Here is a 25,501-nt window from a genome sequence, read left to right on the forward strand (position 1 = left end):
TTTCAGGGTCTAAATCTTATGCATAATGCTCTGTGTAAAATTTGTGGAGCCAACCAGAGTTTACATACAGTATGAATAAATCACACACCAGCTGTACTCAGAGCCACACAGTTTTAATAAGTCTTATAAAGACCAAATCAGACATATAGAACTGACAGCAGCACACTGATAACACATTAAAAGTTGTTACAGAGCTCTTGTTGAAATACGTCTTCCTGACAAAACTGTACAAATCATAGATACAGTGTATAAAATACAAAATGGTGAAAAGGCCATGTGGTGTGGTGGCAGTTGCACTTTGAGAAAACATCTTTAAGTCTGAAGAAGCTCCTCTGCCCAGTCCTGTCCATCTGCAGGCCTTTATATAGGAGGCCAGCTTTTGGCTACATCTTGATGCATGGATTCAGGGAGCCACTGACAGTATGCAGACAGCAGAACTGTAGGAGAAAAATACAAGAGAAAACATCATGATTAGACACCAAGAAGGCTTATCAAATCAGACTCAAACAAGTGATACCAAACACATTAATTCCTCACATTTATCTTCAGTCTTCCAGATGGAGAGAAGAGCGTCTCTGCAGTCAATTCTCTTTGACACCAGCGTTCCCAGCACAGCCTCCGTCCTGGGCTGCAGTCTACAACAGCAAACAAATCCAGTAAGAGGAAAATCCCTCCTAGAATGGTGAAACACCTTAATAAGGCAGAGCACCAACTTACCTTGCCCATGTTTTCAACATGATGGAGGGATTTGAGAGAAGGTGACTGCTGTGTTTCTTTAGTTTAGGACAAACCTACAAACCAGACAAAGCAAACATTACTATGCAAAGCATGAGTTTTTTATGTTCTTTTTCATATTTATTTTTGGTGAGCAACACATCAATATATTAAATTTATTTAAACAAAAACTTGTCTGAAAATGTGAAATGGTTAATGTACTTACAAATTTACACTTAATTTTACATTTCTGAATAATTCTTTGGATTAATTTTGATGCAGTGGTCAGAACTGTTTAAGGAGTGGGCAGAATGGTCAGGTTTAAGTTTTCATGTCCAGTTGAAACAAAAGTAAAGACTTCACAGAGATGGGGAACTTTCAGGTTTTGCTGCAGTACCTGTCCCTCAAGGACAAACTTGGCAAAAAGTTTGTAGCGCTCCAGGCCGTCTGGATACTCCATCTCCACCGCTGGCAGCTGCCAACCCACCCGGACTGCAGGAGAAGACAGAGAAGACAGAAATTCTTCAAATGTAGGAAGAGCCACCTTAAAGCACATACACAGCTCTGACGCTCAGCTGTAGAGAACTTACAGAAGGTGCTTGAACGGTGACATCTGACGGTGCCGGAGGACGAGCAAAACCACGGTTGCGGTGATTCCAGAGGGGGGCCGAAGTGACAGTACTGAGGCAGAAGCTCGGGGACCCACTCTGCCTCTACTGCTGATACACCTGACAGAAACAGGAAAGAAAACAGTTTGAAAGGTGAAACTGTCAGCCTGCAAATCAAAACCATTCAACCTTAACTTTACACTGCACATCTGGAAACTCAAGAAGCTCCTGTTTTTCACATTTGACAGCTCTCTAAGTCAGCAGTAAGATGACATCTTACTGTCTTTCTCTCCATGATGATTTACCTCTCATGTACATCTTGGTGGTCTCCATTATCTCCTGGTAAACAACAAACTCCGGCAGTGTTTTGAACAGTGCAGACGTGGGATGAATGAACACTGGGTCGTCCATTAGAGGCGTCTATGAACAAAAACAGGTAACAGTGAGGAGGTGAAAGAGAGCAATAGCACAATACATTCTCCTAAATAACAACGTCACTCCTTAGTGAAACTTGCCTTGTATCCATTCTTCCATTTTGGATCAAGTATATCCTCCGCCTGCACGCGCCGCGCAAGATGGTCTCCCAGTCCGGCCAAAACAATCTGCCGCAAGCAGACCACCTGGTGTTCCGTCGGTGGAGCCATCTTGGGATCCACAAATGCTCCCACCTCTGGACACACTGCGTTCACTGGGAGGAGAGGACGCAAATTATTTTCTGTTTGTCTGTTTGTGTTTCTGCAGCAGATATGTGTCTTAGGTTTTCTGTGCTTCTCTCATGTGAGTACCTGCGTTGGTGAGTTGTCCTCTGAGCCTCCTGATCTCAACCATGGCTTTATACCTCAGGCCATTCTCTTCACAGAACTTGGGAGTACAGCCAGCAAATTCACAAGCACCAACAGCACCTGCAATCACACGTACGCAGAGATACATTAAAACCCTATTAATATACATGACTAAAAAACATTCTGTACAATAAAAACTGTTTGTTTTTTTATTCTTATATCTCACTAAAATCCCAACCTTTTCTCTGCCTTTGAGCTGTCAACATGTATCTTGCAGCCAGGGTTGCACATAAAACTTAAATCAAGAACCTCCTGATGTTAAGTCTCACCAAGAAATCAATCTTCATGCTGAAACATGGTAGAAAGTTTTGATTCTGCTGCCATGTCATAGGGTCTTTAAAGTTCAACACATGACCTGATGCAGTTTCTTACAGTTCACAGTTCAGTACAATAAGCTCACCCAGCATGACCATGAGGTCCCCCAGCAGCAGCGAGGCTCCTTGCCCAGCCCACAACCTCCTCATTTGGGTCAGCCGAGCTCGACGCTGGGTGAGCTTGGAGCTCTCATCTTCACTTCCTGCAGGTCTGCGGAGAGACAAAAATGTGGTACAGCGTATAAAAATGAAAGTATGCTGTATGAAAAGACTTTTAAGATGTTGCACGTCATGGTGTGTTTATCTATGCACTTCTGGAGCATCAATTTCTACAAGCCCGGTTTTTAAAATAAGAAACAAAAACACATATCATTAGAGCAAGCATGTGCCCTCACCTGTCAAGATCTACGAAGATCTCCCGGACTGTCATGGCTGCTACCACAGAGATGACATACGGCAGGCAATCCTGCTGCTTCCCGAGCGCTAACATTTTAGCATAACGTGGCGCCACAGGGAATGAAGCCATCGCTCTGCCGAGGGGGGTGATGGGACAGCTCAGCCTCGCTTGCTCCATCTCCTTTACCCTGAGTGCAGACATGACAATAATCAGCTCAATTTGTCTGATCACGACATGGTGAAAATCTTAAATGAAAATGTACAAGGCTGATTAGCTGAGAGGATTTAAGCAGACAACCATGAAGGGCAGCACAAGATCTGACTTAATAACACCCTTTTCTGGTATTTCTAATGAGTCTGATGAATTCTCAATCAAAATGTCTCCATAAAAAGGCAACAATCTTCAAAAATTCTACAAGTTCCTGCTGTTGATTAACTGTATATTCTCTCAAATAAAGTCATATCAGAGTACCTCCATGTTTGACGACTATGCTATATATAGAATACTACAGGTAAAGAGCAGAAGACCCAGCGACAGACAGTTACCTTCCTGTGCGAGGCGGCTCTTTCAGAGCTCCCAATGACACCAGTAACTGCTCTGCTGCGACAAGAGCCTCGGCAGAGGGAGGTGTGGGAAAAGGAAAATTGACCACCTGCAGGACAGAATACACAAAGCCATATTTTATTCATACAGTAACATTTCACACAGATGTTAGCTGGTAAATTTGATTCGTTCACTTTTTACTGACCTTGTCTATGTTGAGGTCCTTCATCTGTAAAACCAGGTCTTCCACAGGCCGGCGAGTGATCTCTGCCTCTGAGAACAAACTGAAGTCTCCGAACACTGCAGATGAGTACAACCTGCAGAATCATCACAGAAACAGCAATACAAAACATTTGTGAATATCATCCTTGAGTAAAAAAAAAAACATGTGTAATTACATTGTTCTGCAGTTTCAAGTCCAGACCTGTAGCAGTGTCCTGGCTCTGTTCGTCCCGCTCTACCTGCCCTCTGATTGGCTGAGGCCTGTGAGGTCCACGTGACTTTAAAGGACGACACTCCGGTCACTCTGTCGTAGAAACGTTTCTTTACTCGACCGCAGTCAACCACGTACTTGATGCCAGGGATGGTCAGAGACGTCTCGGCCACGTTGGTGGCTACAACACACAGACGAGTGCCAGGAGGGGAAGGCCTGAACACCTACAGTCAAAAAACCACATTATTATACTCCTCTATGGGTTCTCACAGTTTGAAATGCATCCTATGGATTATCTACTAGACAACAATGTCTGAAAAATTTACAACTTGCTGTTCCCAAGAGTACAGACTGGATAAGGTAAACAGATTATGTCAGGTCGTTACAGGAGGTAGTTCACAATGATATTAAGACAAAAACCAACCACAACTGACATTAGAGCTGACTGACAGAAAATCTGCAACTATTTTGATAATTAGACAACCACTTTTCTGGTAAAAAAAAAACAAACAAACAAAAAAAAAACATGAAAAGTTAACATGTTTTTTGCTGGTTTGTCTGGATGTTAATTTCACCTTCGCCTGCTGCTCTGGGGCCAACAAAGAGTACAGTGGGAGGACGTAGAGAGGAATGGACGGGTCAGCCTTCTCCTCTACAGAGACAAAACACAGAGCAAAATTTGTCAGGGTTATTTATGAAAAAATACATACAACTGGATTTGAAGAATTATTCATCTGGAGTGGCTTGCCTGCATCGCCAGGATCATCTCCAATGTCAAGGTCAGAGCCTTCATCATCCTCGTCTCCGATCCCTGCCTCTCTGTCTTCGTCACCTTCGTCCACTGGCAGGGCAGAGTAGTTGTCCAAGTCGATCCGGGGCAGAGACTGGACACAGAGATAAATCTCAGCTTTACTGACATTGCAAAAACACACACAAAAAGAGGCCTTTTAGTGAACGTAGACTTACGACAGTCTTCTTCTGTTTGGCCTTTTTAAACTTCCTCATCGCCTCTGAGGTGTCTGCTTCTTCATCTTCACCTGGACACAAAAACAAGTGAATGTAAAAAAGTTATGCTCAGAGATATGTTGGAGTGTGACGGGACAAACTGTGACGGGCTTGTGTTAACACTCACCTGTGGTTGTGTTACCCTTCCTGAAGGGGAAAGCTTTTCTCAGTCTTCTGCAGAGACTGTGAACCTCTGCCTGACCGGTCAGAAACACCAGGATACCACCTGAAGGACAGAGATATGGTATCAAAGTGATAGTGAGAGTCTGTGAAGTCTGTCTGTGAGTCTCCCCTGCATCTCCTCAAAAAAACAAAAAAACTTGCAACTGGACAAAAAAGCCTAAAGGCTATTGCCTTCACCTGCTTGATTTAATTATGATTATTCTGTTTATTATTACTAGGAGATAAGGAGGAGGCCGGTTTTGATCATATAACATATAATAAAGGAGAAAAAGACAGATTAGTTTAATTCAGATGTTCATTGGCTGATTTAATGATCTTTGATTTCACCCCTTTAAGTCAAGTTTTAAGTAGTAAATAAATCGATGAAATCTGTTAAATTTGACCGTGTGTGTGTGTGTGTGTGTGTGTGTGTGCACCTGGAGGCAGCATCCGGTGGATCTTGCAGGTCTTGTGAAAAGCCTCCCCAGTGTAATCCTCCAGTGGGGTGCGTTTGTTGAAATGGATAGTGACCGGGAACTGGCGAGCGTCCACCTTGATGACGGGCGGAGGCGTCCGAAACAGCTTCTGGTTGTCTGTGAAGTCTTCGACCCGCAGAGTAGCTGACATGACCAGCAGCTTCATGGGCATACCTTTCTGCAGAGTGATGGTGGCCGCGGCAAGATGAAAAAACATTTTAATGATCACACATTTAAGATTCGGAGCGTGACTTTTCAACACACAAACAGCATACCTTGTTTCTGAGCGGGACGATACGAGACAACAGTCCGATGAGGATGTCTGTGTACACACTCCTCTCATGTGCTTCGTCTATGATTATCACACTGTATCTCTGGAGCAGGAAATCCTACGTGACAAGACAGAAAGAATCACAGAGATATTATGTGATTTTTCAAACATTAAAGCAGGGTCAGTATGGAATATAAATATTGTATCTCGTACAACTACATATCTGTTTTGGTTAAGATAACAGAACTGTAGAATCAAAAATGTGGATGTAAAGTCTTAACTTTTCTCCCTAAAATTAACCATATCTGTGGAAAATATAAGGAAAATTTGTTTTTGGAAATTACATTTATATTTATTCATTCTCATCTTTTTCTGTAGAGAAATGCAGGAAAACAGAAGTTACCCAAATGTACAGTATCTCCCCTGAAGACAGAAATAACAGTAGGTTGAATAATCTCATTGTTTACCATATCTTATTCAAATAACTCAAAGATGGTACCTTCTGGATCTCCTTCAGTAGAACACCATCTGTCATGAACTTGATTTTGGTCTCGTCGGTCACATTCCCCTCGTATCTAATCTGGTAAGACACCACCCTGAGAACAGACAAAACACCGATATGTTATTATGAGCAATATTTCCATGTTTGTCACAAAGAGGTTTTGTAAATGAGCAGTCTGTATAGTATGAAAGTCTAATCTAGATTAGATTCTCCTTAACAAGTGTTTTGAAAACCCTCAGTATTTTTGTTACCGTGTGGACAGGTTCATCTCCTTGGCCACTCTGTGGGACATGCTGACAGCTGCGACTCGCCTCGGCTCTGTGATGCCAATAATCCCACTGCCACTGCAGGAGCCAAACATGATAAAAACAACCGTTATCACATGCAATACATAAATGAAGGTATATCCACACATCAGTGTTTTTTCTAGGTAAACATCCAGTGAAACGTTTGTGTACGATGAAGAGGATGAACTACCTGGCATAGCCGGCTTCATACAGGAACTGAGGCACCTGAGTGGTCTTTCCACTTCCTGTCTCTCCGCAGATGACGACACAGGGGTTTTCTCTCACTGCCTCCATGATGACCTGCTCCTCTGCCAGCACGGGCAGCTTCAGACGAGCCTCCTACAGCAACAGGAGGAAACACACTTGAAGTAATCAGGAAAAAAAAAATCCAGAGACTCTCAGACTCTCAGACACACAGACAGCAAGGACACACCTGTATTTCTGGTGATCTGTCAACAGGAATGAAGATGGCCGGCTGCGACAGCTTCTTGTTTTGGATTTGTTGCTGTTCTCCAACCTTCGCCTCACTCTGTCCATCTCGTTCTGTTTTCTGTTGTTCTTCCTTCACTCCCTGTTTCTCCTCTGTCTCCTGAGAGGGAGCGGTGGTTTCTTTAGCTTCACCCATCTCTGTGGTCTTATTCACGTCTTTATCCTCCTCTTCCTCCTCCTCATCATCAGAGGAAGTGTCCAGATCACTGCTTTCTTCTGCCTTTTGTTCTTCCTCTTCATCTTCCTCCTCTTCTTTCCATTTTCTCTTCCTGTTTGATCCACTGACACTGCTGATCTTTGGACCGGAGTCTCCTTCTTTTACGTCGTCCAATGACCTGAAAATGACCCAAAAATATTAGACCACTGGCTTCACCTTCACCACATCCTCCTCCTCCACATCTAACATGTTGCATTTGTGCACTTACTCTTTAGTCTGGTAAAGTTTGTCTCCTGTTCCCAGTTTGGACGTGGTGTACAGCAACTTCAGCTCAGACTCTGGAAGCTGCACCTCAGCCAGTTTGGTCAGGATGTCTGCTCTCTGGACAAGACAGACAGCGTGACACATAAGTGGGTAAAAAGTCAAATATAAATACCTTTTCTTCTGAAAGCTATACAGTTTTGTCTGACCATGCAGCATCAAACTGTCTCTTACCTGAGCTTTCTTCTCCTTACGCTCCAGCACTTTCTGCAGCTCTCTCCTCTGCTTCTTGGTGAGAGGCTTTTTGGTTGAAACCGGTGTCGCTGAGGCTTTCTTCTTCTTGGCTTTGTTTGCTGGGAGCACCAAAGCGTTGCTCTCATCTACACCTTTTAGCCTGGCTCCATCTAATGAAAATATGGCATATTGTGAAAAAGTGAAATTCAAATGACAATTTTTGCACTCTCACTGGCAAGAAATGCAGTCAGAAATCCTATTTAAAGCATTAACACAGTTTTAAACCAACTTTCATATTTGTGAAGCCTTTATTTTCTTTATTTGAGCAAAAAAATGTCATTTGAGTGCATTTTCTCCTCTGTCTAATGTCATCTATATGTGAAATATGCAGTGAAATCACCCTCTTTTGTGTATTCACAAATAAAAATAAGGTTTCACAAATCTGAAACTGGGTTTTCAACATGCTGTACACTCTCCCTGTTAATCAAGATCAGATTTTAAAAGTCCAAGTTATGGGATTTTGATCTGATGTGGTTTAGATGTGAAAACAACAATGAAATTGGATTTTTTTTTTTTTTTTTCTGTTTTCACAATAAGAATTAAGGGTTCAGAAACGTGAAAATGGTTTTCAAAGAGGATTAGAGCTTTATCTATGGTGTCTAACACTGTTAAAAGTTCAAGTCTTACCCTGCAGCTCCACCACAACTTCTGTCTTTCCTTCATCTGCTGGTTTTTGAGAGTCACTCTGTTGTCTCCCCTTCCAGTTGTGTTTCTTCCTTAGTTTTCCCATTTTAAACTGACCGTCTAGAAATTAATTAAAAAAAACACAGACACGTACGCAATAACTTGTAACGTTAAACAACACGAATCAAGCTGACACCTGGCCACTCAAAACACGAGCTAACTAGCTAACTTTACCACAGCCACTACGGTGTTTAACGGAATTCACACAACCGAATAAATATTTATGACTATTATAAAATACAAACCTTTTTATTTTAGCAGGTCAAACAACAACATTTGAGATTAAACGCGTCCAAGTTTGAATTTTAGCCCTGCACAAATCTCACGTGTAAACACATATTATTCCATCACGTTAATCTGTCCGGAGCTGAAACGCTGTCTTCGAAGAAAGGTTCCGCAACAAAAAACCGCAAATGAGAAAAAAAAAATCCTTAAACCTACCAACTTGTATGTAATGTTTTATAAGCGCCGAATTGTTTGTTGATCATCATTTATCTACTAATGTGTTTTGTTACCTGTGGAGCTGTTGAAAAGAACAATACAGTCTCTCTGTAGTTAATCTATCTATAAACTAATCAAAAATAAATTTGCCCAAAGAAGTCCATGTCACTTTTCGGTTAAATGGCTTTATTAATTTATTCCAAAGTGGTAAACAGATTATGAGTGTATTATTGCAAATACATTTACAGTATGAAAATCAACATAAACATCTAAAAATATATATGGGACTAACATAAACATGGCCCAATCAAATTGCACAATATATTAATATAAATTTTAAAAAATGATCATTCCGTTACAAAAAAAAAACATGTATAATTGCCAGATATCACACAGATATAAAAATGGTACTTTTGGGGTTTGTTATATTGGCTTATTTGAATAAAACTAACTTGACTTGACTACAGGCCCAGTAACAAATATTATCAAGTGATATCAGGTTATTAGATAAACCCATTGGAACTGGCAAATACTTTATTTTGGCCAATAAGTAACAAGAAACTGAAGTTCTGAAATGCCAAAGATACGTTGATGGTAACTTTCTGATCAACCAAACTGAAAGGATCCTGATCCATATTATCCTCATTAATGTTATGAAATGAATAATGCACAGGAAACAGAGGAAAAGGTTGTCCCAAGTGGTCAATGATAACACATGACACCACAAAAATGTTATCACTGAAACAAGGAGGGGAGCTGTCAAATGCAGAAAGGAGAGAAAAGTTACTATGTTCTCTTTGTGCACGATGAACACAGATCAGCAGTTATTGTGTTTCAAGCTGGGCACTCTTCTATGGGCAGCATCCACATTTTATCACTTTCTCTGCATTTAACAGCTCCTCTCCTTTTCTTCCTGAATATATAAGTGACATACATTGGTGAGAAATTAAAGAAGGAACCAACATAAAGTGTCTTAGGAAAGTGTCGATCCATCACAAGCTGCCAGAACAGCTTCAGTGTTCAGATCTCCTGTTGATTCGCATTATTTTCAAATTTATCAAATCATCCCATTTGTGCCCTGTAAGGAAGCATCTGCACTTTTTCTCTACTTATTAATTCTGGTTTTCTTTTAATTTGTCACCTGCTTGTGCATAAAAATTTACTTTGAAATGATTGTCTGAAACTAAAAAGTGTGTGACCAACATTTTCTCTGATGATAAAAAGCTCTTTTTATTCTGTGGTGTCCAGCAGTCACTGTCTGTCTCAGATGTCACTGTCTTTTAAAGGAGCGTACTCGTTCTCCCTCAGATTGTCCCCGGCCATGAAGCTCTCCTCTGTGGTTCTCCTCGCCACCTTGGACAGCCTCTCGAACCTCTTCAGGAACACAACGAGAGCCACCAGCAGAGCCGCCTGCAGCACCACGAACACAAACAGGCACACCTGCGACACCAAAGCCAGGTCACAGTACCAGTAGTGGCAGGACTCCAGGACCTCCTCCTCGGTTAGATACACCACCAGCCGCCCTCTCATGGGTGGAGGGGAGCTGCAGTTGACGCCCAGGTGCGCTGTGTTGGTGGTGGGCTGACGCAGCAGCCAGCCTCGCAGGTAAAGGATGCCACAGTCGCACACCCAGGGGTTACCGTGAAGGGAGACAGAGCGGAGGGAGGTCAAACCATCCAGGAGCCCATTGGGGAGGGTGGTCAGCTGGTTGTTGTGGAGATGGAGCTCCGTGGTGCCGGCAGGGAAACTGACTGGCAGCGAGGAGGAGGTGAGATATTTGCCGCTGCAGTCCACCCGACCACCATGACAGGAGCAGAGGTTCGGGCACGCAGACGACCTTTGACCTCCAAACAGGAGGAGCAGAAATGGGAGCAGAAGCTGCTTCATGGTTACCAATCACTGGAGAGGAGAGGAGAGGAGAGGCCTGAAACATTTCTTTCTGCAGACATCATATTAGCTACAACAAGCTACTCCCACATTCATTGTTTGGTTCAAACAAAAAGATCATTCAGAAAATATTCACAGTTATTGAAAACATACACCATTTCATTCCAAACTGATGACAGCCATCCAAAAAAGTTACTACTGGACCTGGGTTCATTATCATTCTCTAATATATGTTATTGTTTGGTTTTCAAAAGCTGTTTGTATTGCTACTTGTATTGCAACTCAATGAGAGTGTTGCCATAATTGCCATCTCATGGCAGAGATGGATTCAGCTCTGTGGTACGTTATGAGGCTGTACTTGTTGTAGTGTTGTGGTAGTTGATTGTACTATTACACTATAAAAACATTAGAGTGTGCAGATTTTGAAAATGTTCTGGTCACTGTAAAATGTATAACTACACAGTAGCTGCCTTTGTATACGAAGATACATTACACAGATTTTATACAAATAAAAAGGCGATACTATATTTGATGTATTAGAGGGAACTACAACTACAACTTCTTCTAGTTTAGTGTCAAACATTCAACAAACATAGTTTTATCACATTATATGTCCATTTAACAAAAACCCTGACCCTAAAATACTTTTGTTATCCAGAGCACCAACAGTAAAAAACCCTCTGCTTTCCTTCATGTCTGATAAGTTTTCAGTTTTGTGAGGTCAGGACCATGTGGACCACACACCAACTTCACAGTTTTATAATTGCGAGGATATTTTAAGAGCATGAAATTAGGTCATAGGTCATCCTGAGTAAATAATATGAAAGCTACAGAACAGAAAAGTCTGAGGAGAGTGGTTTACCTTCAGCGCCGTGTGTCTTCAGGAGAGGATTGTGTTTCTTAGTGCCGCTCCGAGAGGCTGTGTGTGTGTGTGTGTGTGTGTGTGTGTTACTGCCGGCTGGCACTCACTGATAAAAACCACTGTCAAAATATCAATACACACAGACGCCTGTGCACACGCATGCACAGTAACACACACACACAAGGACATGGAAAGTATCTCAGTAACTCTTTAATTCATTGGTCTTTAATTTTCCTAATAATGTGATTAATGAAAAGAAAAATGTAATTTAATCCTAATTAAAGTTAAAACAGAGACAGTGTTTGACTGGTAAACTCAGATCAAAGCAGGTCAGCTAAACATAGAAAAATGTGAAATTTGCCTTTTGACAAGCACAAAGTTCAACAAGTTTCCAGTACTAAATGATTCATAATTGAGTTTTAACTTGAGTTTAAATGGAGAAGTTACTTCACCTTTCCACCATAATTAGCACCATATTACACGGTTCTTTCTAGGAGACTTTTGAGGTCTTGCACATGTACTTTCTGCTGCTTTATACTTCTACTCCTCTACAATTCAGAGGCAAATATTGTACTTTTTTACTCAACTACATGTATTTGAAACTTAAAAAGTAAAAGTCAGAATGCATGATTTTAACTTGTACTCAGATGTTTTACTTAAGTAAAAGCAGTAATAACGTGGTGCAGAATTAGTATGCTATTGTACAAATAAAAGTAAAGCATTCATAGTTTTGCTTCAGTAAAAGAACAAAAGTATTAGTGTAAAACTAAAAGTAAAAGTTCCCATTTTGCTTTAATAACCTGAATCAACAAAAGAGCTTAAGTCCTTAAGTAAATGTAGTGGAGTTAAAATACAGTACTGTCCTCTGAACTGTGGTGAAGGAGAAATATAAAGTAGCAAAAAAAAAAAAAAAAAAAGAGAAATACTCAAGTAAACTCAAGTACCTCAAAATTGAGTACACTTGAGCAAATGTACTTAGTTACTTTCCACCTAATGTTGTGCCTCTGACTGACAGGGAGAAGATGGCGTGTGTACTGCAGAGGAAGAATGTCTGCAGGAGATAAACATGAATCAGCAGATAAAGCTCCAGTCCTGAGCTCTGCTGTTCAGACTCTGACGTGAGGAAGTGACCGATGATGTTGTCGCGCTGGAACTTAATGTACGACTCTGTAATCTTCAGGGAGACAATGCACAGGCAGTGAAGCCGGACTGACGAGAAACAAGGGTTTATTTGTCACACCTTTATATAAACGGGGCGCGGGGCTGAGCTCACAGCCTTCAGGCAAAATATGTACTGTTCCTCAGCATCAGCGGAGTCATCACACAGACACACAGACACACACACACACACACACACACACACACACTCTTAACTAACAGGATACACATCTTCACTTCCAAGGAGAGGGATTTATAACAGAAGCATAAACACAGCATTTTCTCCTCATTATTGTTAATCTGTTTTCACCATCTCATAGTGGCAACGAAGCATACTGTAGGTCATGATGCGTTTTAATACAAGCACAGGGCATCGGCTATAAAGCAGTAAAAATAGGCCCACAGCGTTTAGCGGATATGAGTAATGGCAGCATGCTTGCACATGCACCAACCCTCTCATTATGTCAAAGGCTCTCCATTCACAGTTAGCCACTGGCAATAAGTGCATTTTCAGCTCAGCCAGCACATAGAAAAAATGCTGGGAGAGGATATTTTGACTTGCCATATGTTAAAAAAAAAAAGAAGTTACATGAAGGTATTTATGAGGATCAGAGAGCGAAAAATTGGGGTTTTAATACAAAGTAAAGTCACTGTGGTACCTTTGTCAAAGAAAATGGGGGTTTTATGGACGGATACCTGGTGATATCAAAGGAAATTTCACAGAATACATACACTCGCACACTCGAACACACACACACACACATACAAACACACAATAAAAAAACAATATCCATGTTCAAATCTAAACATCACCAACAACCTAAATTTCTTTACAAAACATCTCATAGCACACGTGTCCATACCCTGACAGAATATCCAAAAAGTCTAGCATTGCATTTATAAATTAGATACACTGAGTAGTAATTTAAATTACGCATTAATAATATATATGTTAAGACTGTTAAACCACAGCGGGAGGGGCGAGGAAGGGCAAACGGATCATTTCAGAGAAGAGAAACCTTCTGATTCAACAACCCTTCAGGCAGACAAACTATACAAAGCACCAAACTGAAGATAAATGTACAGCCAGAGTTGCCACTAACACATGATATCCATCGTTCAACCTCTGAAGGTCTCGCTGTCGTTCGGGGGGAGAAACAGCAGGTGGCGCTGCGGCACACGGCTCCGCTGTGGGGGCGGGGTCAGGAGAGGGGGGGTAGGGGTGGTCACTGGTCTTTCTCGTGCATCTGCTGCTGCATCTTGTTCAGCATCTCCTGCATCCTCTTCAGCTGCAGGCAGAGAGGAAGGTGCAGAGGGTTAAAGGTTAAAGTTTTAAGGGCTAAAAGTGTTTTAATGTGAAGCCACAGATGAAGCTTTAAGACTGTACAAAAATGGGATTTGGGCTAATGGGTGATGAGTTAGCTCTGTGTACATGAGAGCATATTTCACATAAAACCACATAACTTTTTATCTTTTTTTTTTTTTATTTGAACTGGTGCTGTGTAGATTGAATTAAAGGAACAGTTCAACATATTTGGAGATATGCTGATTTGTTTTCCCTCTACAGGTTAGATAAGAAGATCAGAACCACTCGTGTTTGTGTGTTAAGTACGCTCGAGCTCTCTCCATGTGGCTCTTGTGGAATATGGCAGGAAGTGTTGCGGCACTTATTCTTAAAGGCCTCTCTTTGCTCTGAAGACGTGGGTAAGTGTGGAGCTGGAGCCAAGCAGGAGAAAACACCTTTCACTTTTCGTTTCATCTGTACACAGACAGAAATGTAAGAAAAACTGTTTGTGGTTTTAGGGGGAGATGCTTGCTGTAAATATTTTTTGACAAACATTCACACAGTGCTTCGGAGCAGTATCTCTGCTTACAGATATGATAAGTGAACACAGGTATTTTGTACAGCCACAAATGTTCCAAACCTCCCAATCTTACCGGCCCAAATCACTGTGTTTGTATGTAATGTGTTAATTAGAGAGCTTCAGAGGTGCTGGTAGGCAGATTTTTGAGCTTCAGACAGAACCAGGCTCACTGTTTCCCCCTTGTTCCACAGCTCCTGACGCCACCTCCAATATTTAACACACAGACATGAATATTCCTGCCACATGAATTCTTTTCTCAGCTGCGAATGGGTTTCATGAATTATGTACAAACAGCAGCCATCTGCGCTTGTACTGAGACAGGGATATATAACGTCTGGGGCTCATAAGGGACTTTATAACCTATAAGAAATCAAAACATTCATTGTTGAAAACAGCAAATGATGCTTCAAACCTCCTCGTCTTTCATTTTGATGAGTTTCTCAGTGTCCACATCTGGAGTGGACAGCGGCAGGATGGGGATGGGACTCTCCATACGGTTGTCCTGAGCCAGTTTACTGAGAGAAGAAGAAGAAGAGGAAAAGGAGGAAAAAAAAAAAGACAAATCTGTATTAAAATCTGTTGTTTTTTTTTTTTTTTACAATGTTTACATAACACTTCACCCGCTCACACGTTTTCATTTCCCACCGGACTCTTTTGCTCACACACACCTGGTCATCTCCTGTATGCACTGCGCTCTGTAGTTTTCATAGTGGACGTCGCAGGTCACGTCTTTGAGGTCGTGCATGTGCGAACGAATCAGCATGTTCCTCAGTTTGACAAAGTCACAGTGCGACTGGTTCTCCACTGAGCAAAGACATCAATTATGAATTAATGTGAGATTAATTATGAATCCAAGTTGTGACATTCAAAGTGTTTACATACAGGCTGATAGGAGCTGTACAGAAACTGCAGATGATGCGTGAACATACCTTCAACAATACCCCAAGGGTACAGTCTCCCTCTCACTCTCTGCCCCCGAGCCTCCACCACTGTATTACTGCCGATCACAGCGAAAGGGGTGCACTCCTGCGCACAGAGACACGAGGGCGGGTTGTTTTTTTTTAACCCTTATAAACTCAGAGACGGCTGACAGAGCATGTTGTTCCCTGACACATATTCACACAGTCATGAAAGACGCAATTGTAATTGTTGAGACATGCAAAAGACAGTTTGTTGTTTATTTTTCCTGCACTGATTTTCCCAGCTGATTGGTTGATTCATGCTACAAGCCCTCATTTATAACCTCTGAGCTGCTGCTACACCTCAATTCAAGAGCACACAAGGGTTTTGAGATCTGTGAGATTTCTCTGAGTCTACCTCAACACGCTGAAAGTAAATCTAATCTAATTTCTGTTAAATGTACTGAATAAATTACATTTCCGTCTTTCCAGAGTCCCAGTGAAAGCCTCCTCAGTTTGCTGCAAACAATATCCCTGTCAGATTGACTAACAGCATCTGAAACATCCTTTCTAACGGCAGAATTGAGCAATATTATTTGTAATTTTGCTTAACACACAATCCAACAATTACAACCTCTTTAAGCAGCATTTGGCAAAGTTTTAACTTTTATCTCAAAGCCCCTGTTTTATCTACTTTCCACTACACACACACACACAGAGTAGAGACTTTTCTGAAGTTTGCTCTGGGTGTTGTACAATTAAGACTACAAAGACAGACAACTATTGGAGAAAAGTCGGGCATGCAGTGGTGCGCTGTGACTGAGGTCCGTTCAGAACAACATGTAAACACCTTCGCAAATGGTACGACATAGCTGATTTAAAACATAACGCAGCTTTTATTCTGGATAATGCACAGACCAAGTTTTCACAATAACTGCTTTATACCAAAGGTTAAATCTGTGTAAAAGTGGCTTACAGTAAAGTCTGTGGATTATCCAGTGTGATGGGGACACTGCTTCTGAAAAGACACATTTCTGTTTCGTTTTTTAACACGTGAAAAAAAAAGCTGTATTGAGGGGGAGGTATAATATTTAGAGGCAGATATCTTAAAATTTCAACACACTGAAACTATTGGCATGTCGAGACACTACCGTTAGCAAGTGAGAAAATATGAAAAAAATCTTGACTCAAGGTCCACTTACAATTACATTTTCTTTGATTCTTGATCTAAGTATGGCACTCTTTGAACAGAGAGATGAGATTTCATACTTTAAGAGGTTACGTGTGGCCTGCTGAGAAAACCATGGGTTGAAAGCTCTGGGAAGAGCTAGTAAGGATTGTTTTCTTTTGATCAAGAATTAACTTTCACACTCCTTTTTTTGAGTGGATTGAACCTTTAAGAAAATACAGCTGCAGTCCAAACTCACCTTCAGCTCTTTGTCAAGTTGTTTAAACTCTTCATCCTCATCAGAGTCACATTCAGGGAACTGGTAAACTTTGATCCCAAACTTGTCTATTTCCTCTCGTATCTAGACGCACACATTCACACACGCAAAGACAAATCAGAATAAATGTTACAGCAAACACTTTGAATTCACCGCCAAGCTGCAGGTCTGGGACTCACCCGGTCTTTGAGCTTTTTAATCTCATTGGGTGTGAGGCAGTCAGCTTTCGCAATGAGCGGAATTATGTTCACTTTTTCGTGCAGAGCCTTCATGAACTCGACATCGACAGGACGTAACCTGCAGAGAGAAAACCAGAGTGAACAGGAGAGAAAAAGATAATAAAGTTGTTCTAAATCAAAGCAGTCTTAATTGTTGACTCCATACAGGAAATCTGCAGGTATGTCGTCACTATCAGGATTAGGTTATTCCTCTTGGGACCACATCATTTCCATACATGTTTCTATTGGGTATCTGCTTCTAAACATTAGATCACATTAACCTTGCTTATTCTGTGTACTCCAATTACCTCTGTCCCACTAAGACAGACTGAAATGGCCATGAGACACAAAGACACAGACTGTTTGTTTTGGCTCTGGCCTCCTTCATTGAAGGCTCTAGCTATCATATCAGATCCCTACAACAACCTTGGCTGACAGACATTGAGCTGTTGTATACAGTGACATAAGTGAGATACCTCAGAAACACAGTCTACAGTCATCAACTTCAGACTGTATTCCTGAGTGTGTGTGTGTGTGTGTATGTTATTACCCGTGCCCAAATGGAGGGATGAAGTAGAGGCAGCAGTGGACTCTGTTGTCCTGGATGTTCTTTCTGTTCAGTCCGCTCTCATCCCTGAAGTATTGCTCAAACTGCTGATCTATGTAGTCTGTGATCGGCTTCCAGCTAGGACACACACACACACACACACACACACACACACACACACACAGCACAGACTACATTAGCAGCTCCCTCCAGGCAATGTCAGTTCAAACGAGCAGGCTGAATCAGGCACAAGGGCACGAGACCAGCATGTCTTGCAGCTCACCACTCGTTGTTGTTGACGGCGTCTCCGAATCCTGGCGTGTCCACGATGGTCAGCTTGAGCTTGACCCCCTTCTCCTCAATGTCTACGGTGTGTTTGATGATCTCCACTGTTTGGTTGATGCGCTCTGAAAGGCATCGACACGGAGGAGGAGAGTGAAAGTCAGTGACAGGGAGAAAATGAGGCCAAACAGCTGAAACAGCAGGTCAGGGATAATGTGGAACAAACCAGTGAAAGGTGCAAAATAAGCTCTGGTGGAGTCACTTAGCTTTTCTATTCCTTATGCAAAAGAGCAATATAACATTACAAAGCTGCTTTAAAATGCATTTGCCTTAAAAGGATAAGGCTCTTTATATTCTATATTTTTGTTATTGTGAACAAATCCCATTAAAAAACAAAATCAACAATGTCTGTAATCCCAGATCCTGACTGAAGGTACATATATTTAATATCATGAACATATACTTTCATTTAAAGAAACTAAAACTGCTGGAAACTCTAGTTTCAAGCAAACATTACTCAAACAGGACTAAACAGTCCATTTGTCAGGGACTAATCAGTGATGGATTAATACACATTTGCAGCTCTAGAGGCAGCTGCACCAGCTGTTCGTACTTAGCCGTGTTATAACATGTTCACGATTAACTAAATCAAAACAGGCTGCACCACACAAACTAGTTAATACGCAGAGATTTCTTCTTACTAAATATTTATACCCAGTAGCTGCCAGGTGTAACTGATAAAACCAACGTTAGCGGGCTAAAATATGGACTCATCTGACCTGTTACAATGAAAAACTGAATGAATATTACCAACTTTGAAACATATAATTCCTTTGTATGAAAAAAAAAAAAAAAAAAAACTGCACCTTCATTCACAAATGATTGGCCACAGATTTTTACTCTATGAAAACTACAGAGTCTACATTCATAGTAATGAAAGAACCTGTCACCCAGATGTGTTTTTAACAGTTGATAGACAACAATGAGGCTCTGTGGCACAGGGATAATTATTACCCAGATCAATTCATTCTTCATTTTGGTCTTTTAATAGGATTTTCTGTACTAACAATCCTGCAGCAGCCTTGTCTGCCAGTTAATCAATTAAAAATGTACTAAATTAGATTTCATGACTGCAGCTATGTGACATGGTTAAGCGTAAGACGGATGTTGGTCTGCTGCGTCACATAAACACCAGACCTCAGAGTGCTTTTATTGACAGAGCAGTGAATTCACTGTGGCTGATGCAGCATGAAGACTCACCCTCAGCATTCAGTAGCTTCCTGTCTTTGTAGAGGTCTGTGAGGAAGAGGCTGTTGACCAGGGTGGATTTACCCATACCAGACTCTCCTGCAACACAGACACACAGATCATTATGATGTGTGTGTATTGAACAACATGAACTGAGTCCAAATAAACTCAGTGTATTAGGTACACTGAGCCAAAACTAACCTAACAGCAGTAAATCCATCAGTTTGTGTTGAGACTGGTTTTGATTCAACTTTAGAGGCTGTAGCTTGTGGTAAACATGAGTGATGTTCAATCAGCACCTCTCTAAGACTGTGTTTACAACAGTTTTCAGTCACATTTGCACATTCAGCCACAAACTGACCTGCCACCATCAGTGTGAAGTCAAAGCCTTTTTTCACAGACTTCCTGTGGACCTGGTTGGGCAGAGTCGCAAAACCCACATACTGTTTCTCCTGGGACAGAAAAAAGAAAAGAAGAAGAAGTAGAAGAAGTAGAAGGGGGGGGGGTGTGTGTTAGTATTAATTAATGCAGTGTGAAAGACAGTGTCATCGATGCAGGGCTTTTATTATCAGTTTGTCTTACAGTTATTGTGGAGCTGAAACAAGTAGTCAATTAGACAGCTGTTTGACTGTAAAAATAACTGATTATTTCTTTATTTGTTCTGTTATTTTTCAAGCCAAGTTATCCAAACATTCTCTAGTTACAGACTCTCATTTGTGAATTTGTGATTTTCTTTATATAATGTGATAGTTGAGGACTTGTGATGCTAATACTTTTGTACTTTTCCTTCAGAACATTTCTGAATGCAGGACTTTTACTTGATGGAGTATTTCTACACTGTGCTATTGCCACTCACTCAGTAAAGAGTACTTCTTCCACTACTGCACATGCTCATAATTAAGCAGAATCAGAGTTTAATTGACATTTTTGCTTGAAAAAAAGTTTGATTATCAAAAAATGAACCAATTAATTCGACTGACTGGATAATCGACTGATTGTTTCAGCTCAACAATAAAGCATCATGAACCAGCAGCTTTAAAACAGAAGCAGACACCAAATGACTGTAAGAGGGCTCTGGGGATTTTTAATGTGAAGACGAAATGGATCTGGCAGCGTCTGATGCTATAAAATTACCACAACAGACAGGGCTGGGTCTATAATACAGAAAATCTACAACTGCATGGAAAAACACGTGCACACAGCATTCCTCTCTGAGCAGCTGAGAATAACCAGCGTCTCAGACTTTCCACTAAATCTCTCTGAGAAACACACAAAGGGAACCACAGGATACCAGTCTCTCACTGTGTCGGGACAGTAGCTCTCAGTCCTGTAGGTTTTCTCTGCTGCATCTGGCAGAACGTCATCCTCACCCTACAGTGCTACGTGCTGACATGCGTAGATATAAATACACACTGGAGGCCCCGCCGAGAGCAATTCACACACACAGACAGAAGCTGCAGTCAGCGGGCCTGAAAAGTTCTGTTTTTTTAAACTCTGCAAACACACGAGTCAAACACGCAGTCAGCGTCCTCATACGCTGTCATAACTTGTCACAAGGCATTTCCGACAGCCCCCTCGGGTGAGGATCACATTTATGAAAACACACACATAGACACTCACATTCACACAAAAAAAACCCCACAGGTGGTGCAATCAGTGCACGGAGGACACGCTTGCCAAAGAGCCAGAGGAGTGAGAATGAAGAAAGCTACACATAAATCAATGAGTAATCAAAGCCAAATCATCTCAGCAGTAAATCTGTCACTATGTAGAAATATCACAAGAACAAACTGAACTCAAATACCTCCAAAGAAAAGCAGAGATAACACCAAAAAGATGCTGGCAGTGAATCTACAGGTGTGAGGGCTCCTTGTTTATGGATTTCTGAACTCATCCTGAACTCTGTCTTTACTTGTTAAAATTCCCTGATGTTTTGTTCCCCACTCTTTCTGCCTGTTCTTCACGCATTTCTTCCCATAAATCCAAACTCTTTACCTTCTGGCGGGCCGTTCTCACTCGTGGGCACAGCAGCCGTTCCACCAGTTTTTCTTGCAGCATGATGGCATCCATCCTAAACCGCTCAGACAGTGACAGACCAAAATAGCCACAGGGACTCAGGAAAGTTAAAAAACAGCCCAGCAGGGAACGGGATACGGCAAATCTTGAAACCTCAAGACCTTGATAAACTCGCCTCTCGCTCTCTCTCTGCTCTCTCTCTGCTCTCAAATTTTCTCTGACACGACTCGTTCCTGTTTGTGTGCTCTTTAAATATGTGCCCTTTGTTCCTCCTACTTTGTCACTCTTAATTCCCTTTCTTCTTTTTTACCCCTGCCCTCTTTCTTTCGTCCTTTATTCCTTTCTTTCCTCTGCCCCACGGCACTCCGGCTCTCCCTGTTCAGACAGGTATGGAGGAATTCTCATCGAGAGGGAGGGAAACGCAGAGAGGGAGTAAAGAGAGAGAGGTGGCAATTTGAGGGAGGAAACAAGGCAGGGATGGAAGGAGCGAAAGTCTAAAAGAAACTCATTCATTCGGCCTGTGTTCCCTCCCCCAGCTCGGACGGTTGAAAAATAAAACTCTGTGCTGGGAGAAATGACCACCAGAGAGAGAGAGAGGTAACAGACAGACAGAGAGAGAGAGAGAGAGAGAGAGTAGATGCTTTGTTGACCTCAGGTGTAAAAGATATGAAACAATAAAGAACTTGTTTGAACTTGACACAGAGCAACAAAAGATAAAGACAAGTGCTACAAGTACAGGCCTGTGGAGTGGGATTATCAGATTATTAAGGAAATTAACTTGTCAATCCATGTGTGTAGTGAATCCTGTGTGGGTGTGTGTGTGTGTGTGTGTGTGTGTGTGTAGTTGCTGAACAGCACTGTCTACACCTCAGTGCCTTAAAGATGAGCCAGGGGAGCCAGAAGTTTTGTTCATTTCCAATAAATACCAATAAAATAATGTAAAAGGAAAAATCCTGCATTCAGACGTACAAAAGTATAGACAGTAATGTGCTTGAGTCAAAGTGAAAAAAAAAAGCTGTATATAATAATATTATTGTCTGATTAGATTGTTAATACTGCTTATCTTATCCTTACTACACATCAATTCCTCGGTTCTTGCTCCAGTTGTCTGTCATTTTAACTACTTCATATAAAAATGTAATCTGGTCCTAATCTCGGTGACGGGCCCCTCCAAATGTTAGAAGACTTAGATCTGGGATCATGAGATAGATTAATGGGAAAGAAAAGAAGAAAAAGCAAAGTTCTGGTACAGACCTGTTTTTGTACTTTTCTCTTTTTTGAGGGGTTATATATTGCGTATAATCTGGCCTCTTTATTTATTTAAACAGTTATTTAAATGAAACCATCTGAAACGTCTCTTTGTTGGAGCTGCTAACAGTTCATTTGAAACATGACAAGGGGCCCCAAGTAGACACTGCGCTTCTGTAAGGAGTCACACGCAAAAAAAGTCTTGGAGCCACTGGTTTAATTTTTACCAATGTGTTGTATTACAAAAGCTTATCATGTAGTTTCAACACAAAATACTGATCTGAGTATTACAGTGGTGTAAAATAGTAATACGCAACTGAAGTATAAGTACTTCTAATTGTACTTTTGTATAGTTCTTTCTTTATGTTATATCTTTAAATGTATTAAGATGGAATAATTAAAACATAAAACCCAGTGAAAATACACCACAGCTGTCAGAAAACATTGTATCTTTATCTTTATCTTGTTCAATACTGATGTTAGTTCACATATTTTACAAAAGAAAATCAGCCACCGTGTCGTCTCCTCTGGTTATTCCAAGTGTGTGTGTGTGTGTGTGTGTGTGTGTGTGTGGAGAGGTGAATGAGGTATACGTATTTCATGACAGAGGTCGGACTCGATTACTTCCAGATGCGACAGCGGAATATGTATGTGTGTATGTGTGTGTGTGTATACGTGGGTGTGTCCGACTCATACATGATGTGGGCTGGTGGAGCTTAAATACTCTTTGAAATAAAAAGAAACTAAGATTTTTTTTTCCTCTTTTCTTTCCTCAAGCAGGCAACACCCCACGGTGATGCCACGTACAGGATGTGACAGTCCCACTCCACACCACAGGAGGGAGACAGAGGACTCAACTCAGATTTAAAAAAAAAAAAAATGTTTATGGTTCTGGCTTTTAAACAGTCCTGGTTCCTCAGCTGTGGTGGTGCTGATGCTAGAATAAGAGTTTAGGTCATTGTAGAGAGACATGAAAGAGTGTGTTAGTGTTTGTGGAGGGGGGTGGGAGGGTCGATCTGAATAGAAGAAAAGAACAGATGTCTTGAAATGCTACTACAATAGCCCCCCTGGCTAACCCCCCCACCTTCAGTCTCTCTCAGTGGCCAGCTGTCTCTTTCTGCCATATACACACACACAAACAACCACATAGACAAACTAAATATAATCTCTGCAAGTCAAATTAGAAATTATCTTAAAAATTCAACATCTCTTACGACTACACAAAGCCAAAAAGTTGTGTCTTATATGATCCTATTGTCATATTTTGCTGCCAATGTTAAATGTTAAAATGAGATTTGGAATTAGTAACTATTTAGATCACAGAAGTGGATTATAAACTTCAGATACAAATTAGTACAGCTGATGTTGTCTAGAGAACATATCTCAAAAATAAATCTATTCATCATGCTTACGTGACAGATGAAAACTAGATGAAAGATAATGGTTTGATTTGTATATGTTTTGCCTTACTTTTACATTATCATGTTTTTCCTCTCGATTTGTGATCAAACTCACAAATTATCAATACACATAAAGGACTTCCTCGGTCTGTCACTGCCCTAACATCTAGATAAAGAGCTTAAAACCTGCATAAAGGTAACCAAACACAGGGTTGTTACATGATTGTATAAAAGCTACACAGACTTCTTGTTGCTGCTGTAGAGAGTGACTACTTTATCAAAGTTGTCCTGCCCTTTCCAGCTGGTCAAACAGAGAGAGAGGGATGTACAGCAGCAGGTGCAGAGACATTAAGGGTGAACCATGACTCAGGACTAATGACGAGAATCAGGGCAGTAAGATACCTGAGGGCAACTTAGAGAGCATCTTCAAACTCACGTCTTTGGCTTAAAAGCATATAACTCAAAAATTTATGTTGATGTTGCGAGCACTTTGCTTCCCTTGTGTTGGAGCTGCAACTCACAGTTATTTTCATTATCAATTCTTCAGTTGTTTAGTGTTTCACTGTGTTGATTATTTAGTGTATAAATTGTCCAGTAGAGCTGTAATGTTTAGCTGATTTTTTGCCTTTTTTCTAAGCCAGCGTTTTCGTGTTTCAAGCTTCACAAATGTGCAGATTGTATGTTTCACTATATAATAGAAAACTGATTTGTGTTGGTCAGAGAAAACAAAACATCTGAGGAAGTCCCACCGGGCTCTGGGAAATTTAAAAGGGATTTTATCATTGTATTGACAAAAAAATTCATTGATTAGTTGAGAAAACAATCTGTAGATTAACTGATAGTGAAAATAATCATTAGCTGCAGCTCTGTGACCAAAAAAGTGAAAAAGCTGAAAACCCTGAGAGAGTTTAGAAGCACAAACAGAATATATCTGGCGCTTTACCAATCATAAACTTTTGATCAATCAACTCAACGATTAATTGACTTATCATTTCAGCACTTCATGCACTTTGTATCTATTGCGTTGAAGTGATTCATTAATAAAAATTATATTGCTACTTGCTGTACTACATGTTTTACTTCTAAACAAACCTCTAATGAACTCTGCACCAGCTGCTGACTGCCCCACTGCCTTTAATTTGGACGACAACATGAGAACAACAAGCAGAAGAAGTGACTTCTTCTCTGTCATTTCAGAGTCTAAATGCATCATGACTCTGTGTGTGTTTGTTTGTTTGTTTGTTTGTCAGTCAGTTTGTTGGACGGTGCCACAGAGGCAGAGATCCAGAGACCAGCCACTCAGTCAGCAGGCAACACTCAGCTTCTTCCTCTCAGTTCATACAAAGCTGGGGCCTTAAAGGAAGTGACTCTCAAAAGGCCACAGCAGTCTAACTCCACTGCCAGGGTACACACAAACACAATACAGTTACACAATCATGTACAGGATGTAATCCAAATGAGTCCGGTCCAGCAGCGTACCCATCACTCCCTGTGCCAAGGAGTTTTCAAGTGATAAGACAGCACAACACAGACGCACAGTATGGCT

At 41.1% G+C, this 25,501-nt stretch overlaps 3 protein-coding genes across 3 annotated transcripts; all 3 read right to left on the reverse strand.

Moving 5' to 3' along the window:
- Positions 1 to 97: 97 nt before the first annotated feature.
- On the reverse strand, positions 98 to 8,829 carry dhx37 (DEAH (Asp-Glu-Ala-His) box polypeptide 37). Its single transcript, XM_018673822.2, has 27 exons — positions 8,685 to 8,829; positions 8,383 to 8,499; positions 7,696 to 7,865; positions 7,469 to 7,581; positions 6,988 to 7,378; positions 6,745 to 6,893; positions 6,519 to 6,611; positions 6,265 to 6,361; positions 5,770 to 5,883; positions 5,456 to 5,672; positions 4,984 to 5,082; positions 4,818 to 4,888; positions 4,600 to 4,735; positions 4,427 to 4,503; positions 3,843 to 4,075; positions 3,624 to 3,735; positions 3,421 to 3,527; positions 2,874 to 3,062; positions 2,565 to 2,689; positions 2,108 to 2,224; positions 1,838 to 2,010; positions 1,628 to 1,742; positions 1,305 to 1,442; positions 1,112 to 1,206; positions 718 to 791; positions 538 to 635; positions 98 to 437 (listed from the first exon to the last, which is right to left on the reverse strand). The coding sequence occupies exons 2-27, from the start codon at positions 8,483 to 8,485 to the stop codon at positions 361 to 363; spliced, it is 3,483 nt and encodes a 1,160-aa protein (XP_018529338.1). The 5' UTR covers positions 8,486 to 8,499; positions 8,685 to 8,829; the 3' UTR covers positions 98 to 360.
- A 216-nt stretch (positions 8,830 to 9,045) lies between these two features.
- gp1bb (glycoprotein Ib platelet subunit beta) lies at positions 9,046 to 11,780 on the reverse strand. The gene is made up of 2 exons (XM_018673868.2): positions 11,630 to 11,780; positions 9,046 to 10,779 (listed from the first exon to the last, which is right to left on the reverse strand). The coding sequence occupies exon 2, from the start codon at positions 10,765 to 10,767 to the stop codon at positions 10,144 to 10,146; it is 624 nt and encodes a 207-aa protein (XP_018529384.1). The 5' UTR covers positions 10,768 to 10,779; positions 11,630 to 11,780; the 3' UTR covers positions 9,046 to 10,143.
- A 1,059-nt stretch (positions 11,781 to 12,839) lies between these two features.
- Positions 12,840 to 21,724, reverse strand: septin5a (septin 5a). Its single transcript, XM_018673835.2, has 11 exons — positions 21,287 to 21,724; positions 19,653 to 19,743; positions 19,304 to 19,390; positions 18,045 to 18,168; positions 17,765 to 17,899; positions 17,176 to 17,293; positions 16,979 to 17,080; positions 15,582 to 15,678; positions 15,321 to 15,456; positions 15,065 to 15,167; positions 12,840 to 14,076 (listed from the first exon to the last, which is right to left on the reverse strand). Exons 1-11 carry the CDS (start codon positions 21,359 to 21,361, stop codon positions 14,014 to 14,016), a joined length of 1,131 nt encoding a protein of 376 aa, XP_018529351.1. The 5' UTR covers positions 21,362 to 21,724; the 3' UTR covers positions 12,840 to 14,013.
- Between the last annotated feature and the right edge of the window lie 3,777 nt (positions 21,725 to 25,501).

Source organism: Lates calcarifer, linkage group LG13, assembly GCF_001640805.2.
Source record: "Lates calcarifer isolate ASB-BC8 linkage group LG13, TLL_Latcal_v3, whole genome shotgun sequence".
NCBI classification, from domain to species: Eukaryota; Metazoa; Chordata; class Actinopteri; family Centropomidae; genus Lates; species Lates calcarifer.